General features: G+C 37.7%; 1 protein-coding gene and 2 long non-coding RNA genes across 4 annotated transcripts; 2 read left to right on the top strand and 1 right to left on the bottom strand.

The window, feature by feature from the left end:
* The first annotated feature begins 8,741 nt into the window (after positions 1-8,741).
* Positions 8,742-10,318, top strand: LOC9322837. Its single transcript, XM_002888244.2, has 4 exons — positions 8,742-8,860; positions 8,985-9,111; positions 9,198-9,270; positions 9,907-10,318. Exons 1-4 carry the CDS (start codon positions 8,833-8,835, stop codon positions 10,165-10,167), a joined length of 489 nt encoding a protein of 162 aa, XP_002888290.1. The 5' UTR covers positions 8,742-8,832; the 3' UTR covers positions 10,168-10,318.
* Positions 10,319-10,671: 353 nt separating this feature from the next.
* LOC9324353 lies at positions 10,672-12,185 on the bottom strand. The gene is made up of 2 exons (XR_002334227.1): positions 11,926-12,185; positions 10,672-11,745 (listed from the first exon to the last, which is right to left on the bottom strand). It is a non-coding gene; the product is annotated as an uncharacterized LOC9324353 (long non-coding RNA).
* A 133-nt stretch (positions 12,186-12,318) lies between these two features.
* LOC9324352 lies at positions 12,319-17,243 on the top strand. 2 transcript variants are annotated; one of them, XR_002333902.1, is made up of 16 exons: positions 12,319-12,780; positions 12,853-13,015; positions 13,383-13,436; positions 13,626-13,768; positions 13,890-13,978; positions 14,058-14,185; positions 14,275-14,369; positions 14,450-14,518; positions 14,595-14,759; positions 14,881-14,936; positions 15,066-15,351; positions 15,742-15,798; positions 15,884-16,155; positions 16,420-16,944; positions 17,038-17,107; positions 17,190-17,243. It is a non-coding gene; the product is annotated as an uncharacterized LOC9324352 (long non-coding RNA). The 2 variants fall into 2 exon arrangements; XR_002333903.1 differs by lacking the exon at positions 14,595-14,759.
* Positions 17,244-22,592: the final 5,349 nt, after the last annotated feature.

Raw genomic sequence — 22,592 nt, 5'->3', positions numbered from 1 at the left:
GAGATGTATATGTCTCTTAACACACGGAATTGAAAATTACGCCGGTTATTGATTCCGTAACGGACGTTAACCGACGTTAAATCATGTGTTTGAATCCACCAACAAGTCGAATACAAGGAATTTTTAGACTAAATTTTATTAATTGAGGTATTTTTATTCCAATCCAAAACAATTGGCTATTAAACGTCCAAATAAAAATTACTTTGAGTTTTTTTTTGGGATTTTTCAATATTTTGAATATGAAATATCTGATTCATAATTTCGAATATATTTTGACTTGATCCAAAAAAGATATGAATTATCCGGTGTAAAATTTATGAAGGAAATTTCTTATCGAGTCGGGTACCAAATTTGTCGGATAACAATTTAACCCATCCACTAACAAATGTTACTTCAAAACTACTAGTATATATATTGAATAAATTTTAAAAGCGTCAAGTCCTTTTAAGCATTGCTATTGATCCAGAAAATGTTCAAAAGCAGCCCTTGCTAATTTCATTGGTGATTCGAAATAATAATTTTGTGATAAAAATTATTAAATACTTTAAAATTGATTTTTTTTTATCACAAAATTATTTTTTATCAAATGAACATTAAAGCAGCCTTTGCTACTTTCAGTACTTTAACATCAAGTGAACATTAACGCAGTCCTTGCTAACAAAATCTACTAGAGCATTTGTATCAATCTTTAGTCCAACTGTATCAAGTCCTTTTAAAATTGCATCTCCTTCAGTATAAGTTATGAGTTCCTATAAAAAAAATTCCACCAAAATTAGCACAATTAAAAAAAAAAACACCATTAGATTTCAAAAGAGAAAACAAAATCAGTACTTGTCTGCTTAGCTAACATTCTACAATGAGCTCTGCTGAACTCAACGTAATTATTGTACAGAATCTGATCAACAGTAGTTATAGGCGTAAAATTCAACTTAGGGTTTTCAGGCATACAATAAAACCCTTTTATCCCTACGAAGTGAGATATAAATGGAAATTCCATAGCCATCTTAATGAACACCATTCATAATACCAAGACCTATGAGAAACATAACATGGTGTGCCTTAAAGGACTTAGACTAGTTCGGCTCGTAAAACTCCTGCATAAAAACACAAAATGATTACGCACTAACAAAAAACTGGAAAATATTACTTAGAATTGAATTTAACATTTACTACTTAAACTTCCAATATTTCGAAAGGACTCAAGAACTAGAACAACAATAGCCACATGTGATTGGAAAAGGCAGCGACGTATATCTTCTTTTAACTTGGTAAGATTTTCATAGTCTTAAGCTCTATGAAGACAGTTCTACATATATAATAATTTTGTGATAAAAAATCAATTTTAAATTATTTAATAATTTTTGTTTGTCAAACCAACATAGAGTTTGAAACACATAACAACAATGATAAGAAAAATTATAAAAAAAAATAGAAAGAAAATGACACTTGTTGTAAACTTATTGTTTTTCTATGTATTCATGAATGAAATTCGTTACATATATATACATAATGAGAGAAGACAAATCCTCATTGGGTTAGTAAACCCTAAAGCCCAAAAGCCCACTAAGTACAATATAGGCCGTCATAAGGAGAATCTTCAAGAACATGGGCATGGGCCTTCTAGGACATGGACATGGGCCTTCTAGAATATGCATAAGGTCCACGGTTATGGAGTCTATCCAACATGTGGTTTATAACACTCCCCCTTGGATGACATAACCGTGTAGATGCCAAAGGATCTCAGTAATACGCTTGGGGATGCTGCCTCATTAAAACCTTACCAGGAAAACCCATTGGGACAAAACCATGGTTAAGGAAAAAGAGTACAGCACGTATTACTCCCCCTGTTTTGGTCATCCCTGCAAGTCCTTAAGTCTCCGCATTCCAATTTGATGCGTGAGCTTCCTCAATGTCGATGTTGGTAATGCCTTGGTAAAGAGATCGGCTGAGTTGTCGCTGGATCGAACTTGTACCACTCGAACTTCTCCATCCCTTTGCAAGTCATGCGTGAAGAAGAACTTTGTTAGAATGTGCTTCGTCCGATCTCCCTTGATGTAGCCGTCCTTGAGCTGAGCGATACAGGCTGTGTTGTCTCCTCATATGATGGTCTTTGATGTTGTAGTAGCTGCGCCTTGAAGAAGGCTGCCTACGTACCCTTGGAAGGGATCAAGCCACACGTAGTTCCTATCTATTGACCATGCCATAATCTGATTTTACCTGCATCAGCAAAACAAACTAAACCAAAGCAAACTAGACCTTCTTTGGTTAGATCAGTATAGAATAAAACCCAAATAAACAAACATAGGAAGAATAGAATTTAAAATTTAACCAAACCTTCCTTCAAACCTTTCTAGTGCCTTTGGGTTGATCATGAACTAAATTTAGGCAAAGGAGGTTCACGGCAAAACATATGTCTGGTCTAGTGTGGCTAGCCAAGTACATTAACGCTCCTATGGCACTAAGGTATGGCACTTCAGGATCGAGAACTTCTTCCTCATCCTTCTTTGGACCGAATGGATCACTATCCAATCCGAGGCTTCTCACCACCATTGGGCTGCTCAATGGGTGGGCCTGGTCCATATTGAATCTCTTGAGTACTTTTTCAGTATATGCCTTTTGATGCACAAGGATTCCATTATTCACGTACTCAAGTTGCAATCCCAAACAGAATTTTGTCTTGCCTAGGTCTTTCATCTCGAATTCTTTCTTTAGATATTTGACTGTTTGGGCGATTTCCCCAGAGGTTCCAAGGATGTTCAAATCATCCACATATACTGCTATTATCACAAACCCTTCATTTGCAAATTTCTTTATGAAGATACATGGACTGATGGGATCATTCTTATAACCTTCTCTGACTAGGTACTCGCTTAATCTATTGTACCACATGCGTCCACTTTGTTTCAGTCCATAAAGCGATTTGTTAAGCCTTATGCAGTATTGGTCTCGAGACCCTTTCTTATCTTTATCTTTGAGCTCAATACCCTCTGGTAATCTCATATATATCATCCAGTGGACTTATATAAATATGCAGGCATTACATCCATTAGCCGCAAATCAAGTCTTTTTCTTTATATAGCCAGACTTAGCAAAATTTAAATGTCTTAGCATCCACCACAGGGGAGTATGTTTCTTCATAATCTATCCCCGGTCTTTGTGAGAATCCTTGTGCTACAAGCCGTGCCTTATATCTCACGATTTCATTATTCTCATTTCTCTTCTTCACAAAGACCCATTTGTGTCCTACTGGTTTTTACATCGAATGGTGTCCTTAAGGTCGGACCAAACTCATTCCTTCTCTTAATGATTCTTAGCTCCACGTTTTATGGTCTTGTACCATTTAATCAATCAAGTCTTTGAGTGCACTCTAGTATAGACGTGGGCTCCTGATCCTCATTTATATTCATAAATTCAAGTGCTACCTTGCAAAATCATCTTATGTCGACATTTCTTATATGTTCCATTATGTTCCAGACATGATATAATCGATTTGAGATTTATTATGGTCAGGACCTTTAATACTTTGCAGCTTGGCGTCCCAAGCTACATTATATGGTACCTGTACCTTAGAGCCGGCCGGCCTTATCTCCATGTCTGGGATGGTTTCCTTAGTAACCTCGGATTCCTATTGCACCTTTCTTTGATTTTCGAGGATTTTTATCTTTGGAACCTATTGGTCTACCACGTTTCTTTCGTGTGTTAGACTCGGTAGCAATTTCATTGATTCCCTTTTGGATATCAATACGTACTGGTGCATTACAAGCTGGTATGTACGTTTTTGTAACTTTCTTTGGGTCAGCAAAGGAATCTGGCAATTGATTAGCTAGCTTTTCAAATGTATAATCTTATGGACCTCTGATTCTCATGCCAGAGTCCGAGGATCTTGCCAATTTAAGGATGTTTGATTCCATTATATTTCTTTTATTGCTTTACCCAGCTTGTTCGTCTCTCCACCTATAGTAGGAAATTCGGATTCATTAAAATGACAATCCGCGTATCTAGCCTTAAATAGATCACCCGTAGTTGGCTCTAGATACTTAATAATGGTGGGAGAATCAAATCCAACATATATTCCCATCCTCCTTTGAGGTCCCATCTTTGTTCTATGTGGTGGAGCAATCGGTACATATATGGCACACCCGAAAGTCTTTAGATGAGATATGTCTGGCTCATGACCCATGAGTAATTGGGATGGTGAATATCTATGTTCACTAGATGGCCTTATGCGTATAAGCTCTGATGCATGTAAAACAGTGTGTCTCCAAGCGGCTACTGGAAGCTTCGACCTCATGAGTAATGGTCGAACTATCAATTTAATTCGTTTAATGAAGGATTCCGCTAATCCATTCTGTGTATGTACATGTGCTACGGGATGTTCCACACTTACCCCCATGGACATACAGTAGTCATTAAACGCTTGGGACGTGAATTCACCGGCATTTTCTAGACGTATAGTCTTAAGCGGAAAATCTGGAAAGTGGGCTCGCAGTCTTATTATCTGGGCTAATAACCTAGCAAACACTTGGTTTCTAGTAGATAGGAGACAAACATGCGACCATCTTGTCGATGCATCAATGAGGACCATACATATATCTCCTTGTATCCTTTCCAGAAATTTTAATGGTCTCTTTATTTACCTTAGCCGGTGATGGCCTTATAATGAGTTTCCCTTGTGAACATGCTTCACACGTGAGATTCTTAGGGATAACTCTTTTCTCTCTTAGGGTGTGCCCCTTTGAATTAGTTATTAGTTTACGCATCATACTATGACCCGGATGGCCAAGCCGGTCATGCCATAAAGTGAATTTCTCGATGAACTCTTTGTTCATTGCCATATTAGCTTCGATCATATCGATTTTAGCATAGTAGAGATCAGTGGATAATGCGGGTATAGTCTCTTAGGACTTTCTTATGTCCTTGGGTGATCTCAATTATATTTAGGAATTCTTTGTTCCCTTCACCCTTTGTTTCAATATGGAAACCATTCAATCTTATATTTTTGAAACTTAACAAGCTCCTCTTCGAGCTGGGTGAATATAGGGCATCGCTTATTTCAAGATGCGTGGCCTTTGATAAAAGGATATGGGCTTGACCATGGCCCTCAATAAGACTAGCTATACCCGCTATGGTGCTAATATTGGCATTTTTCAATGTTAGATTTATAAAGTATCTTTTGTCTTTTAAAATTGTGTGGCTCGATCCACTATCCACCACAAGTATATTCTTGTCATCGGCCATTGACAAGAAATATGTCTTAGATAATAAAGTAAACGATTATATTAAAGGCAAATTAAACTTTAAATTTAAATCCAAGAAATAATAGAATTCAAAGACATAGAATAGAATTCAAAAACATAGAGCATGGAAACATAAAGTAAATTAAAGCATAAAGCAAATTAAAACACAAGATGTCGAATTTAATTTTCCTCTCTTAAGCAATCCGAAGTCTCATATTCCAATTGGTCATCGTTCTCATGGTCAAAATCTCCATCACCATCGAGATGAGCCAAATTGGCTTCAGGATTCTTCTTTATCATTTCTTGATAAGCATCGATTAGATGTTTAGATGTCCTGCACGTCTTAGCCCAATGATTGTCCATTCCGCATCTATGGCAAACGGACTTGGCCTTGTGTTGCGGTTTGAAGATCCCGCGGCCACGACCTCGACCATTGTTCCCACGGCCTCTACCACCATGGTGGTTTCCTCGGCCGTAGGAGTTATGGTTGCTACGACCACCACCACGTCCTCTACCACGGCCACGACCGTGATACCCTCTATGGACGTAGTTGGTTTCTTTGGTCTCTCGAGGTTCTTTGGCTATTTCGGCCTTATGGGCTTTCGGCAACGGTGTGGATCCTGGAGGTCTCATTGAGCTATTCATTAGTAATAGCTCATTATTCTTTTCAGCAAGGAGTAAGCAGGAGATCAAACTTGCATATGTTTTGAATTTCATTCCACGGTATTGTTGCTGAAGTACCACATTATTAGGGTGGAATGTTGAGTATGTTTTCTCAAGCAAGGTATCATCAGTCACCTTTTCACCACATAGCCTCAGGATTGAGACAATCTTAAAAAGCTCGGAGTTATACTCCTCCACAGATTTGAAATCCTGGATCCTGAGGTTTTTCCAATCATATTGGGCTTTCGGTAAAAGTACCGTTTTTTGGTGATCGTATCGATTCTTCAACTCGACCCAAAGGTCGAGAGGATCCTTGATAGTAAGGTACTGATTCTTAAGGCTCTCTGCTAGGTGATGGCGTATAAACGCAATCGCCTTAAACTTCGACCTCTTCTCACACTCGTTGTTTTCCATAATGCACTCGGCGAGATCTTTGGATTCAAGGGCTATCTTAATGTCCAATGCCCATTGTAAGTAATTGTCGCCGGAAACATTGAGTGCAGAAAACTTGAGGTTCTTTGTTTTCGACATCTACAAGCAAAAAGGGGAATTTGAGTCAATATCATGTAATCGTTAATGTCATGCGGTTTTAAAACCGAACTATGAATCGATTACTTAAGGATTTGACTTCCCCTTTTAGGATTAAATTTCCTTTTCTAAATATTTCCTAATTTGATTAGGGTTTTAGAGTTTTAAGGTTTCCTATTTTATTTAATATTTTTTTTTTTTTAGGGTTTAGGATTTCCTATTTTATTTAAGATTTTAGGATTTCTTTTTATTCCTAGGATTTAGGGTTTTAAAGATTTCCTATTATCCCTAAGATTTAGGGTTTTAAAGATTTCCTATTATCCCTAAGATTTAGGGTTTTAAAGATTTCCTATTATCCCTAAGATTTAGGGTTTTAAAGATTTCCTATTATCTAGGGTTTCCTATTTTATTTAGGGTTTTAGGATTTCCTATTTTATTTAGGATTTTAAGGATTTCCTAGATTTTAGGGTTTCCTATTTTATTTAGGATTTTAAGGATTTCCTAGAATTTAGGGTTTCCTATTTTATTTAGGATTTTAAGGATTCCTAGAATTTAGGGTTTCCTATTTTATTTAGGATTTTAAGGATTCCTAGAATTTAGGGTTTTAAAGATTTCTTTTAGGATTATCTTTTCTAGGTTTTCTAGGGTTCATGCAATTTTAGTTTTAGGGTGATAAGCATGTAAACAATCAAATGAGCAAACAATCTAACAACCTAAAACAATCTCAATCAAGCCGTTTAAACATATGGAATTTTCGGATTAGGTTCGTTTTAGTTTTAGGTTTTTTTAGATCTTTAAAGTTTCGGTTATTAGCCTTATGTATTTTCGTTTTACGATTTTAGGTTTAGACAATAAAACTTCTCTAGCAACTTAGGCGATTTTAGCATAAGCAATAACCAACTTTTCTAGCAACCTAAACGAGTCAAATAATCGGATCTCACAAGCAATAGCAATCGTTTATAACAATCAAGATTCGTTTTAGTGTCTTAGCCGTTTGTTAATTTCAAGTTCATGATCGGTTTTCATAAGTAAGAAGCAATCGTTTATACAATAGAACTTGTCTAGCAACTTAGGCGAGTTTAGTTTAAGCAATAATCAATCCTTTTCTAGCAACCTAAACGATTCAAACAAACGGATCTTTCAAGCAATAAGATTACTTAACCATTCAAGGTTCGTTTTAGGTTTCCACCGATCGTTAGGTTCAAATTCATAATCGGTTCTTTAGCTTTTAGGGTTTTTTGGTTTTTACCTTTCACCTTTTTGGGGTTGTATGGATTGGAACCGGGAGCTAAAGACCTCGGTTATCAAGCTTATCACGAACGTATGAAGCTAGGAGGAGATCGCCGATCAAAGGGCAAAGCGAGCGGTCATCGGTTGGTAGCTTCAAGCGGTGGGCGAACTCGGCGAGTTTAGGTTTAGGGTTTTTAGGGTTTTGTTAAGAGCAACTCGTGCTGATAACGTGTTGTAAACTTATTGTTTTTCTATGTATTCATGAATGAAATTCGTTACATATATATACATAATGAGAGGAGACAAATCCTCATTGGGTTAGTAAACCCTAAAGCCCAAAAGCCCACTAAGTACAATATAGGCCGTCATAAGGAGAATCTTCAAGAACATGGGCATGGGCCTTCTAGGACATGGACATGGGCCTTCTAGAATATGCATAAGGTCCACGGTTATGGAGTCCATCCAACATGTGGTTTATAACAACACTCTAAAAAGCACTTGATCATCCAAGTGTATCAATGTGTATAAACGTTTATTTATATTATTATTAAACAATATATAAATATTTATAGATGCTTATAGATAAATATTTATATTAACAATAAAATGACGCTCTAAAAAAGCACTTGATCATCCACTTGATTATCATTTATTTATATTTATATTATACAATATATGAATATTTATAACTACATATATAAATAAACTTTAATTAGAAATTAAAAAAATATATTAATAATTTATATGTAATTTTATGCGGTCAAGACGGTCATTTAGACGTCGCATGAGAGCTTAGCTCCTAGTCGGAGCCTAATAAAAATAAATTCCAACAGTTGTCCAATAAATTTTATATTTGATTCAAAAAATAAATAAATAAATATTCATTTTGATTGATCTTTTCGATAAATATCTTTTTTAGTCAAATGCATCCTAGAGGAATTTAGCTTATACTAGATATATAAGTCCATTAACGATCGAGGCTCATTTGAGCCCATTATTTATTAGCTTGATCGTATAAATGGGCCGAAACTCGTAAACGAATGAGGACAAAAAAGTCTTTGGGTGTGGAAACAGAGCCTCACGCCTCCCACTCAGATCCACATATTAAAAAAAAAAAAAAATCAATCAGCAAATTATTTTGTGCAATCAGACGAGAAGAAGATCACTCATCGCCATGGGACAAGTCTTTAACAAGCTCCGAGGTTTGTAAAATTGCTTTCGATTTGTTATTTTTAATTGATTCGTAATCGGTTTTATGGTCAAGTATATAATGAAATTGTTTCTTATTATGTTATGTAAAATATTGATTCGCAATGGTAATCACAGGTAAAGAGTGGAGACATAAGCAGGTACAAGCGATATGTGATCGTGTTTTCGATCGGTTCAAGATTCAAACCGGAAGAGCCAATCTTACTTTTGAAGAGTTATACATCGCGGTGCTTCTCGTTTACAAGTAAAATCTTTGTTTCCATAACATTTTCATTACAACTTTTTATAATAATCTCTGACAATTTTCTCTTGTTTTTGTTATGTTGTCAGTGACATAAACAAGAGATTGCCTGGTCCTCATTTCGATCCACCTTCTAAGGATCTTGTCAAAGCCATTATGACGGTACTTTTTACTTTCTTAAGATCACTGTTAAAACGCAAACGCTTAGTTACTGCTTTTTCGTTTAATTGTGAAAAGAAATAAGTCGAAAACGAATTCGCAGTTTTTAAACACAAACGGATGTTTCTTTTTGCGTTTGCGTTTAGCTTTAACGTTTAGTGTTAACCACTATTTGTAACTCTACTAATGCAATCATCTGGATTCTAATTTTGGAAGATCGGTTCAAAAATCGGAAAATTTTACTAATTTTTTTGGTCTAGGCGACCACGACTAATTGGTCTAGGCAACTGATTAAAGTGTTTTAAAAGGTTTTTCAATGAAGTTTTTATTTTCAATGAAGTTTTTGGAATAAATAGAAACACATTTTTAAAAAAATTTATAGTCTTAAGTAATATATTTAACTTTTACATTTTCAAAACATGTAAAAAGTATATATTATGGATAAAAAAATCGTTGCTTAATCTCCGATTAATTGGCTGGATCAAACGCTTATTAACATTGATTTTTAAGTATTAGCAAAAAAATTTTGTGTTACACAAAATAAAAATGGAGACAACCTGACAACTCAAGTCTTTAGAAAATTTGGTAAATTTGGTAAATTTGATTGCTCATATTGTTTGTGTGACGTTCTTCTAACAGGATTGCGATATCAACTTGGATGGAGAAATTGATAGGGATGAGTTTGTGAAGTTTATTGAGCAGATTACGGCTGAGACATTTGACGTGGTGAGTCAGGGTTTGATCATATCTTTGATTGTGGCTCCAACTGTGGCTATTGCGACGAAGAAGGCTACGGAAGGTGTCCCGGGAGTTGGCAAAGTTGTGCAGAAGCTGCCTACTTCAATCTATGCTTCTCTTGTGACTCTTGTAGTTGTGTGGATGAATTCTGATTCAAGTTAAGCTTCTCATATTGCAAAGCTTGCCACCAGAATAAATGTGTTTATTCTCCAATTACTAGAACAACTTCTTTTTTACCATGAAAATATAGAAACAACGCACGGATTGGTGTAACTGTTGGATTATACTAGCTTTGTGATTTTCTTTCTCGCTCGACCGCTATCTCCATTTTCATAGTTCAAATTCTGCTGAATTTTTTTATTACCAACAGCAGTTTTTGTTAATGAACATGAAAATATGGGAATGAGAGCGAAATGAAACGAAAGATTCATGTATGGTTGGTGAAGTCATTGAAACAACTCGTGTTTTGATGATGTTATTTGGTTATTTAGTTTGTAACCAAATTTTGACCAAAAAAAAAAAAGTTTGTAACCAAATAACAGAGTCAATATTTCTGAGTTTTGTATGTTCATGGAACATTTTTAACTTGAAAAAAAAATTTATATAAAATGATAGTGGATTCGGCGGCCTTAAGCTTTCAAATTCGGACTAGCATGAGACAAACACTCAAAGAAAGAGTTATGCATTTAATGAAATAAGCAAGTGTTACAAGATGATAGATTTGACGTAAAAATTTACGAGTGAAGTGAATTAACAAAACCAGTGTTTATCTCTGCTTAGGACAACAAAACAAGCATGAACTAAACAAGATTAGCTTCTATTTCTTGATTGTTCTTACCCTTTCAAGTTTCCATGTAATCAGAAACAACCTGACAATTAATCTATGCTCTTGTTCTTCAACTTCTTCCTTTCTTGAAACCTTCCCTGATACACGGTCAAACCTTCCACGCCTCAAATTTGCAACATTAATACAAATCTAAAAAGACAAGACAGCTCAAACCTATCAAGATTATCCTAATCCTTACCATTTCAACGATACAACTAAAGCAGAAGTGTTGCTCTTTGCGGTTTTTGGACTAGTTTAAACATGAAGATGACTCTGGATTTTTACCCATTGACTATGCTATGTAAGCACCCCTACCTAATAACCATAATGTAGCCATATATAGTCACAAAATAAAATCAATCTACAACGAGCAAGAGGCTCTAAACAGAGTCAAAAGCAAGAATAAAAACAGTCTAAAGGGTATGGCATAGGGGAAAACGACATGAAAGCTGCACAAGATTGAAAAAAAACCAACTGAGTTCCTTCATTCTTTAGCAAATTTAACATTTTCCCCTACTTTCCTTTCAAAATCCAACTCAGTTGGTAAGCTGTCAAACAAAGCAACAATCCCCAACAAATCTCCCTAGACTAGCTATGTCTATACGTAAACTACACTAAAATGAATGCCTTACCAAAGTTCTACCGAGAAAAAAATGGCTGAAGCTGATTCAATTTCGTGTGTGGCTCAACTTTGGCTCCAAGGCATAAATAAGAGATGGGCATGATCCATCTTATTATCCAGAAATTTAGAGTCTTTCAGGTTTGTAGCCATGAAGGTGGCTTGGAACACCATGTGTCAGAGGCCATCAATGTGCATCTGCTGCATATCGACTATGTGGAATTGGGCTATTCATCTGATTTTGGGAAGACTATGTGGAATTGGGCTATGTTGATCCTCCTGTTGATAAAGTTACCTGATTCTTACCATAAACACTATTTATTAACAGAGACTAACATTTGACACTGACTCATAATGAATATAGAAACAGCTTCAAAATCAAACCCATTGTTCATCATCAACACACAGGAAACTAAAAGTAAACAAATCAGGAAGATTACTATTAACCCATTTGCAAGCAAGTAACGATTCTTACCGCTATAAGCACAACCGTAGCAGGAGACAACGCAAGTCTGAATAACAGTGTTCTCTTGCTTAGTAAAGCGTTTAGGTGAAAACCCTAATTTAGACAAGAACCCAGTCCACGATTTGACGAAGAAGAAGCCGAGAAGATCAGCAGCTACATTAAGCGAAGGAATGATTCCGATTGTTAGATTGAGCTTATGGGTAATGATACAGAACAAAATCCCCAACAAGGCGCTAAAGATGAAGCCCCAAATTGCGGTTATAGACTTTATCATCGATTACGACGTATGATTGGGTACATTATCGAATAAGAAAAGGACATGTGTCCTTCAATTAAACCAAATTGATTTTAATAAACAACGGTTTATGGACTCGGTTTAATGTGAATTTGGTTATGTAAATTTGCTTTGGTTTAAGGGTTGAAGAAACACTCTTCAAACGGTCAAAAACTCAAAATCGAAACGAGTGATATAACTCTGCGTAAGCCTTGGAGACCAAGAGTCTTTTAAATTCACAAAAGTCTCAGTTTTGGATTTCGAATTCTGACCGTTGGGCTCTCAGACGCTCTACCAAATTTTGACATCTCCATCTCCGGCGAAATAATTGAGAAGCGTTGAAGCAGAAAAGTTAGATCGTCGAGCCTCCGTTGTAACCGATCTCAGCGAAGGGGAAAGAAACGAAGTCGTTGGAGAACGATCTAGTGGAGTAGGAGGCGATGTTGAAGAAGATGAAGAACGAGAAGCAGAAGACGGTGGATTTTCTGACGGAGTAAAGACGAGATCATGCGGAAGAAGAGGAAGGTAAAGTCACGATCGTGTTCAACGCTATAACAATACTTTCTGGGTTCTTCTTTATATGTTCGGAGGTATGTCAATTGAGATTTGATTAGTTTTTAAGAGATTTTTGGAATTTGTATTTTAAGAGAATTGAGTTTTAGGTCAATTCGCGATTCGTTTTAAAGGGGTTAACATCGATCGATAGATGCAAAATCGAGGATTCATTATCTTCAGAGGATGATCAGAGCTTTGACACTGGTGGTTAAGCCACTACGCAGAGAGTTCAAATCTTGATTTCACTAAACGAAGTGACCGAGGAGATAGGTAACAAAACAAATAAAGATTTTAAATTGGATCTCTTATTTGCCACAAAGCTTGATGCTAATTGTTTGTGTCTAGAAGATGCAAAATAGTTAATGGTTTTTTCACCTTTTTAGCATCTGATTAGCCTAATTCACTCGGTTTCATGCACGTTGCTGGACTAACGCTGGATCATCCCATAATCAAACATCCAAGTTCTAGAATTCTTATGACTGTTTGCCCTTGCCTTTTGAACAATCATTAACGTGGCTAGACTCGAATTCTGGTCTCTACAACGATTGTTATACTCATATGATTTGGGTTGGTAAGTGAACCAGACAGCTTGATGGTGCCCACGTCGAGTTCTTAAGGTTTGTTTTTCTCTCATCAGGTTTTAGTTTCTGCTAGTGAGACGGACTGAGATCTTTGGCATGTGGAGGTATAGGTGAGTGATAAGATTGATTGCTGATGTTGAATGTTTGTGCTTAAGATACATATGCGGATGAGATATAGTTGATCTTGTTAGATTTAATGGTTGTGATAGAGTTTTCCTTGTTAGATTTAATCGATTCTGTCTCTGTATGCTTTTGTTACATTCTTTTTACATATCCGGTAAATTTCTTTGTATTTGCAGAGGGAGTTGGCCAAACTGGAAAGTGAGTTGAGAAGTGCTGGCTAGGCTTCGGTCGTTTCCGGCACAACTGGAAGGACCTCACCATGTTAAGATCTTAGGAAATAAGTTGTACCATGAACTCACTATTATGACTATCTTCTTTGGTATGGCAGTTACACTTATAATTTCTCCCTGCATTTAATTATTTTCTTGTTCACAATCTAATTGATCTATAGTATTCTGGAGGTTTGAGTTATGACTTATGATCTATCCCATTTCTTACAGCTAAAGAAAGAGGTAGTCCAACTACACGACAAGTGGAGCAAGCCGCACCAGAAAAAGAGACACTATCAACATACCCAGTAGAGTAAAATGTCTGTTATATTTACTTGTTAGACTTACAGAAAGCGTAGATGTTATTTTACTACCATATATTAATATGTCTTTGTCCAGGTTCCGATGGAACATCAATACCTCAAGCTGAGGGTGTGCATTACAGGGGACTCTGAGAATACAACACAAACTAAGCTCACTGCTCTAGAATATCTCCACGAAATCCTACATTAGAATGTGAGATAATGGTAGGTTCCTGTTTTCCATTTTAATTATTTCTATCCAATTTCAAACTACAAGATCATCAAGTAAGATGGTAGACTTCCCCTGCTTTCAGATTTCAGGATAGAATTTGCATCAAGTAAGATTGCTATGCGGGTCAGAGCAGAGAGGCCTTCATGGTATCCGGCTGTTATCAGTGGACCACTCTATGTAAGACCCTCTTTCTCAGATATCTATTTTTCTTGGAAAGTTTCCTATCTTGTGACGAGATATTCTATTTCTTCATAAAGCATCCATGACCAGTGCTTCTGTGGTTTTGGATTACGTTATGTCTTGAGAAGTAAGGAATTCCTCCAGAGGTAATCTAATATCATCACTCTCTTTTGTATTTATCGTATTGATTTTGTAGCTTAGTTTTGTTCTCTTAAATTGCAGCATATATCTCTTGTGCATTCTCAAGTGTCTTTGAATATTACAGGAAGTAAATATACGGTATGCGTATAGTATCAAAGCACTAAACATGTAGTTTTACCAAGGCTCACTAGCCCGAACAGAACTAGAAGTTGAAAAATTTAGAAGTTGTATCAGAAATACATGAAGGTCTGTAGATGCATGAAAATTCTCTGATTTTGTTCCATACTACTAAACAGAAAGATGTGTCACCCAGTTAGGTGATTTTAGATAATCTCACCTCCTTGGTTGGTTTTCACTGTCATTTCAGTTGGACGGTAATCTGTCTTCTCATTGACAGAAGAACTTGTTTACTACAAACAACAGGTGACTTCTCTCACTTGCGTCAAGAGTTATCCATTTCAAAACTTCTGAAGGACAAGCAATGCACGTGAAAAACCGCTCCACTGCTAATCAAAAATTGGTTTCCTACAGTTTTGTATGTTTTTTTGACAGGCTGGTGAACTTATAGCCAAGCTTGATCTTGATGATCCTTCTGCTGAAAGAAAGGAAGCTTCGAAACATAATTGCCGGCTATGAACATAACATATATAAGATAAACACAATTTCTTTTTCTAATTTGATCAAAATTTCTATTAGAAAATTTGACTTTGAAACATATCTTCCAGGTTGTTTAAGAGAGACTTAATCGCCTTGATATCTATAAACTCCTATTTTTAGTGGCAAGAGTACGTTGCAGTTTTGGCGACACGACTACCTAAAGATCTCAGGAACATATATGGTAAACACTCCATAATCCCTTTTCCTTTCCTGTGTTTTTTTCGAGTTTCAAGTTTTTAAAAGTTTCTTATTAAGTATAGGGAATTTGAGACTATCTCCAAAAAAACTCCCATACCGCTGATTTCCCTAGCAAACTCTTAGAAGGCATTCTTAAGGCGATTACCTATCTTCCATTCGTGACCTACGATTATGTGTTTTACTCTTTGAAATGCCTTCTTTTCGGTCCACTTTTGGTCACAGGCTCATTTTTTAACTTGTGATGAGAAAAAGAGAACCTTGTGACGTTTTATGAAGGTGGTAGAGAACGTTGTGCCCTTTAAGAAGTATATATATATACAAGAAGTAATCTTTTGTTCAATAGTTAACAAACGGCTTTGTTGTTTGTTACCAGTTTTGCATCAGGTCATGAGAGATAAAAACCGCTCACTGTTCTATTCACAAATTGAAGGTGTGTCTTTTCAATTATGTCTCAAATAATGCCATCTCTGTCTCTGTTTGTTGCCACTTACAGATGATACTGTTTAATTTTTCAGGACATTTATGTTCATGATCTTTCCCAGAGAAGAACATAAATTATTTTCAGAAATGGCGGGTGAAGTTTCAGTAACTAGGACATGTTCAGCTCCTCTTTCTTCTGGTGGGCTTGGTTGTCTTCCAGTCCCATACATTTTTCAGCTCATCATTATTGGAAACAAAGCTGACAAGGAAGGAACAAATGGAAGCAGTGGCAATCTTGTTGATGGGTTGAGAAGCAATGTCTAAATCCCCACAATCTAGTTGATGGGTTGTTGGTGGTCTCATAATGGTAACCACATTATTAGTTCTTGAATCACTGTTATATAATATTTGTGAGACTATGCTTAGGCTGCCAAGGAAACTAGATATGACAAAGATGCTCTGAAATGACATGAATCAATTGTGCTACAGTTATAAACTTATAATCAAAGAACTGCAGTTTCTCCCGAGTAAAATAAGTGTAAGCTACTTAACAGTTGGCACAGCATGACTGTTTTAAACAGCTCATGTGTTATAGTGTCTACCTAATCTGGTTTTATTTCTATTGTCTCAGTTGGACGAGGACCAAGATTCTTAAAGAGGAAGAAGTGAGTTTTAGCCTCTGTCCTGCAGGTGCATGTGTAATGAGTTGTATTATTCAGCAAGATGAAGTATGAACACCATTGAGACATTATCCATCCGCCAATGAAGAAGAGCCAATAAAGCTGGTAGAACTTCAATAAAGCTGGACAGAACAGAGGAGAATGCTCCTCAAATAAAATGACAAGCAAAACATACTGTCATGTAGGCAGATGGAGGAAATGGAACAGAAGTTCTTGGCCTTAAGTTCAACAAAGAGTTTCAAGGACACAACGATGAACACGATACAAGACTATTCAGACACACCCTTGAAGTGGAGAATAATAGAGCTTTTACATGTGTGTAACGTCTCTAATTGCTCTTAACATCTACTCCGTGATTCTATAGAGAGAAGATCAGAAAGATGGTTTGTACTTGGAAGTAGACAGCAGACTCAACTACATCAGAGAATCCTTGGCCCAAAATAGCAACAATGGACCCCCCTGACACTAATCTCCAGGTAAAATTCACATTTCAGACTTAAGTACATTATAATTTATGCTCTTAAGATCTTGCTTCAGACTAGTATAATTTCAAAATATTTGGTTTACAGTTTTTCGCAGACTACAACTCAAAGCTTTTTGAATCAAGTAATTATATAAGAAGACGGGCAAGCTATTAAGGTATGGTCCCTAACTTATACGAAAGTATAAAACGTTAAAACGATATTAGTGGTTGATCAATCTGATGTAACATGTAAAACAGTTGTTGGATGATATATTGTTAGAAGAATATATAAAAAGGATGAATGATGAAGAAGCCATGAGCCTGATAAAGAAGATGAGAAACTCATGAAACTCCATAAACAAGAAGCTCTCCAATTTCTCAAGAAGAAGGAGAAAATCAAAACTATCATAAATGTTACTAACTTACTTCATAAGTCTTTAGCCAGTAGTAAGAAAACATTGAAGGGCTAATTCAGTTTCTTGCAGAAGACGAAGTGACAACAAAAAACAAGAAGAAGAACGAGACCCTAACAAACCCAAAAGGTCTTGCTTTTTCATTCTTTCTATCCCATGTGACTTTGATATCTTCTGGTACTTTCTCTGTGATCTGCTCTTGCCATGGCAAGGTACTTACCCTTTGCTCTGCTGCATTTTTCTTCGTTTTCTTTCTTATCTTTGCATGTCATAAGTGAAAGGCCTCAAAACTTTCAAGTGATGATTGTGTAGTATGTGTCGACCTTCTTACGGTGCTCCTTGTGGAACACTCTGATGCAGGAGACGGTTACAATACCTAATCTATTCTAGCTTACAAGTTATTTCTAAATATTTCCTATTTTAAGTGTTTTCCTTTTCTAGTTAGGACTCTAGTAACTTTCCTTATTTCTAGGAATTTCTTATTTTATGCTTAAGGTTTTCTCTATATAAAGAACCTTAGGTGCTATGTTTGAAGGGAATTTTTACCATTATTATTAATCAAAGTCTTCGAGTTTTCGAGCTTTACCTTTTTCTGGTGGATTCCAGAGCTTTTTCCTCAAGTTTGACACCCGCGAACTTGAACCTTCAATTCTAAGACTAACGTTTGTTGTCTTAGTGCATCCGACTGCGTCAAGTGGTATCAGAGCAGGCAATCTCCTACTCTTTTCGAAGCTTGAACAGCTATGGGTGATCAACCAGTAACCAAGGCCGACATGGAGGGTTTCACAGCGAGTTTGAAAGACTCAACCACGAACCTGGCAAATCTGGTGGCAGCGTTAACTAATCAGATTGCAGCATTAACCAATCAGATTGCTAACGCAGGACAAGGAGGAGGAGAAGGAATGGGACGAAATCAGAATCAACAAGGCAGACACAATCGACAACAAGGCAGACATAACCATGTCGCTGTTGATGATTCCAGCTCTGAGGAGGAATTGGAAGAGGAAGTGGAAGAACAAGGGAATCAAAATAATCAGGATTACCGAGTGAAAGCTGATATTCCATTGTTCTATGGGACTATGAGTGTAGAGGAATTTCTTGATTGGCAAATTGATGTTGATCGGTTCTTTGATGTTATGGAAGTCCCGGAGAGTAAACAGGTCAAGATGGTGGCTATCCGGTTAAAGAAGACTGCTGCTGTTTGGTGGGATAAATTGGCTATTCAAAGGCAAAGACAGAGGAAGGGTCCAGTTAGAACATGGCGCCGAATGAAACAGCTAATGACTGAGCGGTTCTTACCGGAGGACTACGAGCAGATTCTTTACAAGATGTACATTGATTGTGTACAAGGAAGCAGGACCGTGACTGATTATACAGCAGAGTTCTTACGTTTCTCTGAACGTAGTGACTTAAACGAAACAGAGAACCAGAAGGTGGCTAGATACATCAGTGGTTTAAAGGGCTCTCTTCAAGGGAAAATAGGGTTACAGACTGTGTGGACAGTTCAAGAAGCATCCAGTCTAGCCTTGAAAGCGGAATTGATGGAGAAATCATCGCGGGGTTTCACAAATTTCAGGAGACCCTCGGTTCACAGCAACGTCGAACCAGCCGGAGAGAAGGACAAAGGCGTGATTAACAGAGATTCCAACCCTAACAACAAAGGAACAAGTAGTTCCACTAGCGGCATTCAGAAGGACAAAGCAACCGCTCCGAAACAGAACACTCCTTATGCTAGGCCAACCCTCGACAAGTGTTTCCGTTGTCAAGGAACAGGTCACAAGTCGAATGTTTGTCCCAGTAGGAAGACGGTTGCATTGCTAGAAGAAGAGGAAGACGACTTTATGGAGAATGAGGAGTATGAGGGAGTGGAATTTGCGGAAGAGGAATCTGAGGACCGAATCAGCATTGTTTTACAGCGACTGTTGCTATCATCCAAAGAAGAGGGACAACGCAAGAATCTGTTTAGAACGCATTGTTCTATTCAGAACAAGGTGTGCAATATGATTGTTGACAATGGGAGCTCCGAGAATTTAGTTTCTCAAAAGCTGGTGGAATATTTGAAAATACCCACGACTCGTCATGAGAAGCCGTATGGTCTCGGATGGGTGAAGAAAGGATCTAAAGTAGGAGTTAGTGAAACTTGCAAAATTCCTTTATCAATTGGTAAGCATTACAAAGAGGAGATAATCTGTGACGTTTTGGATATGGATGTTTGTCATATTCTCCTTGGGCGACCATGGCAGTACGATAACGACATTACGTACCGAGGACGAGACAATGTGATCATGTTTACATGGGGGAATCATAAGATTGCAATGGCTCCTGTCAAGGATTTTAGTAGCATTGCAAAAGAGAAGAAGTCAAGCTTCCTAGTCATGTCGCATGATGATAAAGAACTTGACAAGGCTATTAAGGAATCACAGTATTTTTATCCGGTTGTGGTCAAGGGGTTGATGAGTGCCGTGACGGAAGAGACAACAACTCCACGTGAGGTGTTAGAAATTTTGGAAGATTACAAGGAGTTAGTTGCTGAGGAACTACCTGACAACCTGCCTCCTATGCGTGATATACAGCATCACATTGACCTGATCCCAAGTTCTAGTCTACCTAATCTTCCCCACTATCGAATGAGCCCTAAAGAGAATGAAATTGTAAGGACACAGATCGAAGATTTGCTGAAGAAAGGGTTAATCCGCGAGAGCATGAGCCCTTGTGCTGTACCAGTTCTTCTCGTTCCGAAGAAGGGTAATCAGTGGCGAATGTGCGTTGATTCTAGAGCCATCAACAAGATCACAATTAAATACCGGTTTCCTATCCCTCGGTTGGAAGACATGCTTGATGAGTTGAATGGATCAAAGGTGTTTTCAAAAATAGATCTTCGAAGTGGGTACCATCAGATTCGAATCAGGCCTGGAGATGAATGGAAGACTGCTTTTAAGAGTAAAGACGGATTGTACGAGTGGTTAGTGATGCCTTTCGGCTTGTCAAACGCACCTAGTACTTTCATGAGATTGATGAATCAGGTTCTCCGTCCTTTCATTGGGTCCTTTGTGGTAGTATACTTCGATGACATTTTGATCTATAGTAAAGCCAAGGACGACCATTTGGAGCATATAAGGCAGGTGTTGCAAGTCCTCCAAGAAAATCAGTTGTACGTGAATTTAAAGAAATGCACATTCTGCACAAACAAGTTGCTGTTTTTGGGGTTTGTCGTTGGTAAGGATGGGATTCAAGTAGATGACGCCAAAGTGCGTGCAATAAAAGACTGGCCCGTTCCCAAAACCGCAACTGAGGTACGCAGCTTTCATGGTTTGGCTACTTTCTACAGAAGATTTGTAAGAGACTTCAGTACTATTACTGCGCCTATTACCGAATGCTTGAAGAAAGGGAAGTTTCACTGGGGACCAGAACAAGACGAGAGTTTTGCATTGATTAAGGAGAAGCTTTGTACTGCTCCTGTGTTAGCATTGCCGGATTTTGATAAGATATTCCAAGTGGAATGCGATGCTAGTGGTGTAGGAATTGGTGCTGTGTTATCTCAGGAAAAAAGACCAGTAGCTTTCTTTAGTGAAAAACTAAGCGAAGCACGACGGAAATGGAGTACTTATGATCAAGAGTTCTATGCGGTATTTCGAGCTCTTCGACAATGGGAGCATTATCTGATTCAGCGAGAGTTTATTCTGTTCACTGACCACCAAGCTCTGAAGTTTCTTCACAGCCAGAAAGTGATAAATAAGATGCATGCTCGTTGGGTAAGTTTTCTGCAAAAATTTCCTTTCATTATTCAGCATAAGTCCGGAGCTCTTAACAAGGTAGCTGATGCTTTGAGTAGAAGGGCTTCCTTGCTAACTACCTTAGCACATGAGATTGTGGGATTCAAATTTTTGAAAGAGTTATATGAAACTGATGCTGAATTCAAGGAATTATGGGACAAGTGCAACGGTAAGCATCCTTCTGCAGACTTCCATATTCGCGAAGGCTATTTATTTAAAGGAGACAGACTGTGCATTCCTTGCTCGTCGTTACGAGAGAAGCTGATCCGAGAATTGCACGGTGGTGGTCTTAGTGGTCATTTGGGACGGGATAAGACAATTGCAAGCTTGGAGGAAAGGTACTATTGGCCGCATCTTAGGAAAGACGCTGGAACTATTGTTCGGAGGTGTTTTGTTTGTCAGGTTTCTAAGGGACAATCTCAGAACACAGGTCTTTACATGCCGTTATCTGTTCCTGACGATATCTGGCAGGACCTATCTATGGATTTTGTGTTGGGGTTGCCGAGGACGCAGCGAGGTGTGGATTCTGTGTTTGTTGTTGTTGACAGGTTTTCCAAAATGACACACTTCATTGCTTGTAGAAAGACCGCAGATGCAACCAACATAGCCAAATTGTTCTTTCGAGAAGTTGTGCGTCTCCATGGGGTTCCGAAGTCAATAGTTTCCGACAGGGATACTAAGTTTCTCAGTCACTTCTGGATTACATTATGGAGGATGTTTGGAACAAGTTTAAAACGAAGCTCTACAGCTCATCCCCAGAGTGATGGGCAAACCGAGGTAACAAACAGGACGCTGGGTAACATGATCAGAAGTGTTTGTGGTGATAAACCGAAGCAGTGGGATTTAGCCCTACCGCAGGTCGAGTTCGCTTACAATAGTGCCGTACATTCCGCAACAGGGAAATCACCATTTACGTTGGTATATACCTCTGTCCCGAAGCATGTGGTTGATTTAGTTCCCCTACCGCAAGCTCCTGGAGTTAGTGCATCAGCTGAGGCTATGGCTAAAGACATTTTGGACACTAAAGAAGCAGTCCGAGCTAGATTGGAAGCAACTGGGCAAAAGAACAAAAGGGCAGCAGATAAGAAACGGAGGCTCAAGGTTTTCAAAGAAGGTGATGAAGTAATGGTGTTTCTCAAGAAAGAAAGGTTTCCAGTTGGTACTTATCGCAAGCTTCAGCCTCGCAAGTATGGTCCATTCAAGATTTTGAAAAAGCTTAATGACAATGCTTTTGTGGTGGATCTACCAGACGATATGAGCATTTCTCATACGTTCAACGTAGCGGACATCTATGAGTATCATGCCGATGGTGTTCTTTATCCAGATAAGAACTCGGGGACGAGTTCTTTGGAGGTGGAGGAGACTGATGCAGGAGACGGTTACAATACCTAATCTATTCTAGCTTACAAGTTATTTCTAAATATTTCCTATTTTAAGTGTTTTCCTTTTCTAGTTAGGACTCTAGTAACTTTCCT

This window comes from Arabidopsis lyrata, assembly GCF_000004255.2.
Source record: "Arabidopsis lyrata subsp. lyrata unplaced genomic scaffold ARALYscaffold_2, whole genome shotgun sequence".
Classification (NCBI taxonomy): Eukaryota; Viridiplantae; Streptophyta; class Magnoliopsida; order Brassicales; family Brassicaceae; genus Arabidopsis; species Arabidopsis lyrata.
This window is presented reverse-complemented; position numbering and strand designations above follow the sequence as displayed.

Coding starts and splice junctions, on each gene's coding strand:
- LOC9322837 (XM_002888244.2), top strand. CDS start 8,833: ATGGGACAAGTCTTTAACAAGCTCCGAG. Junction 9,112..9,197: donor GCGGTGCTTCTCGTTTACAA/GTAAAATCTTTG, acceptor TTATGTTGTCAG/TGACATAAACAAGAGATTGC. Junction 9,271..9,906: donor TTGTCAAAGCCATTATGACG/GTACTTTTTACT, acceptor TTCTTCTAACAG/GATTGCGATATCAACTTGGA.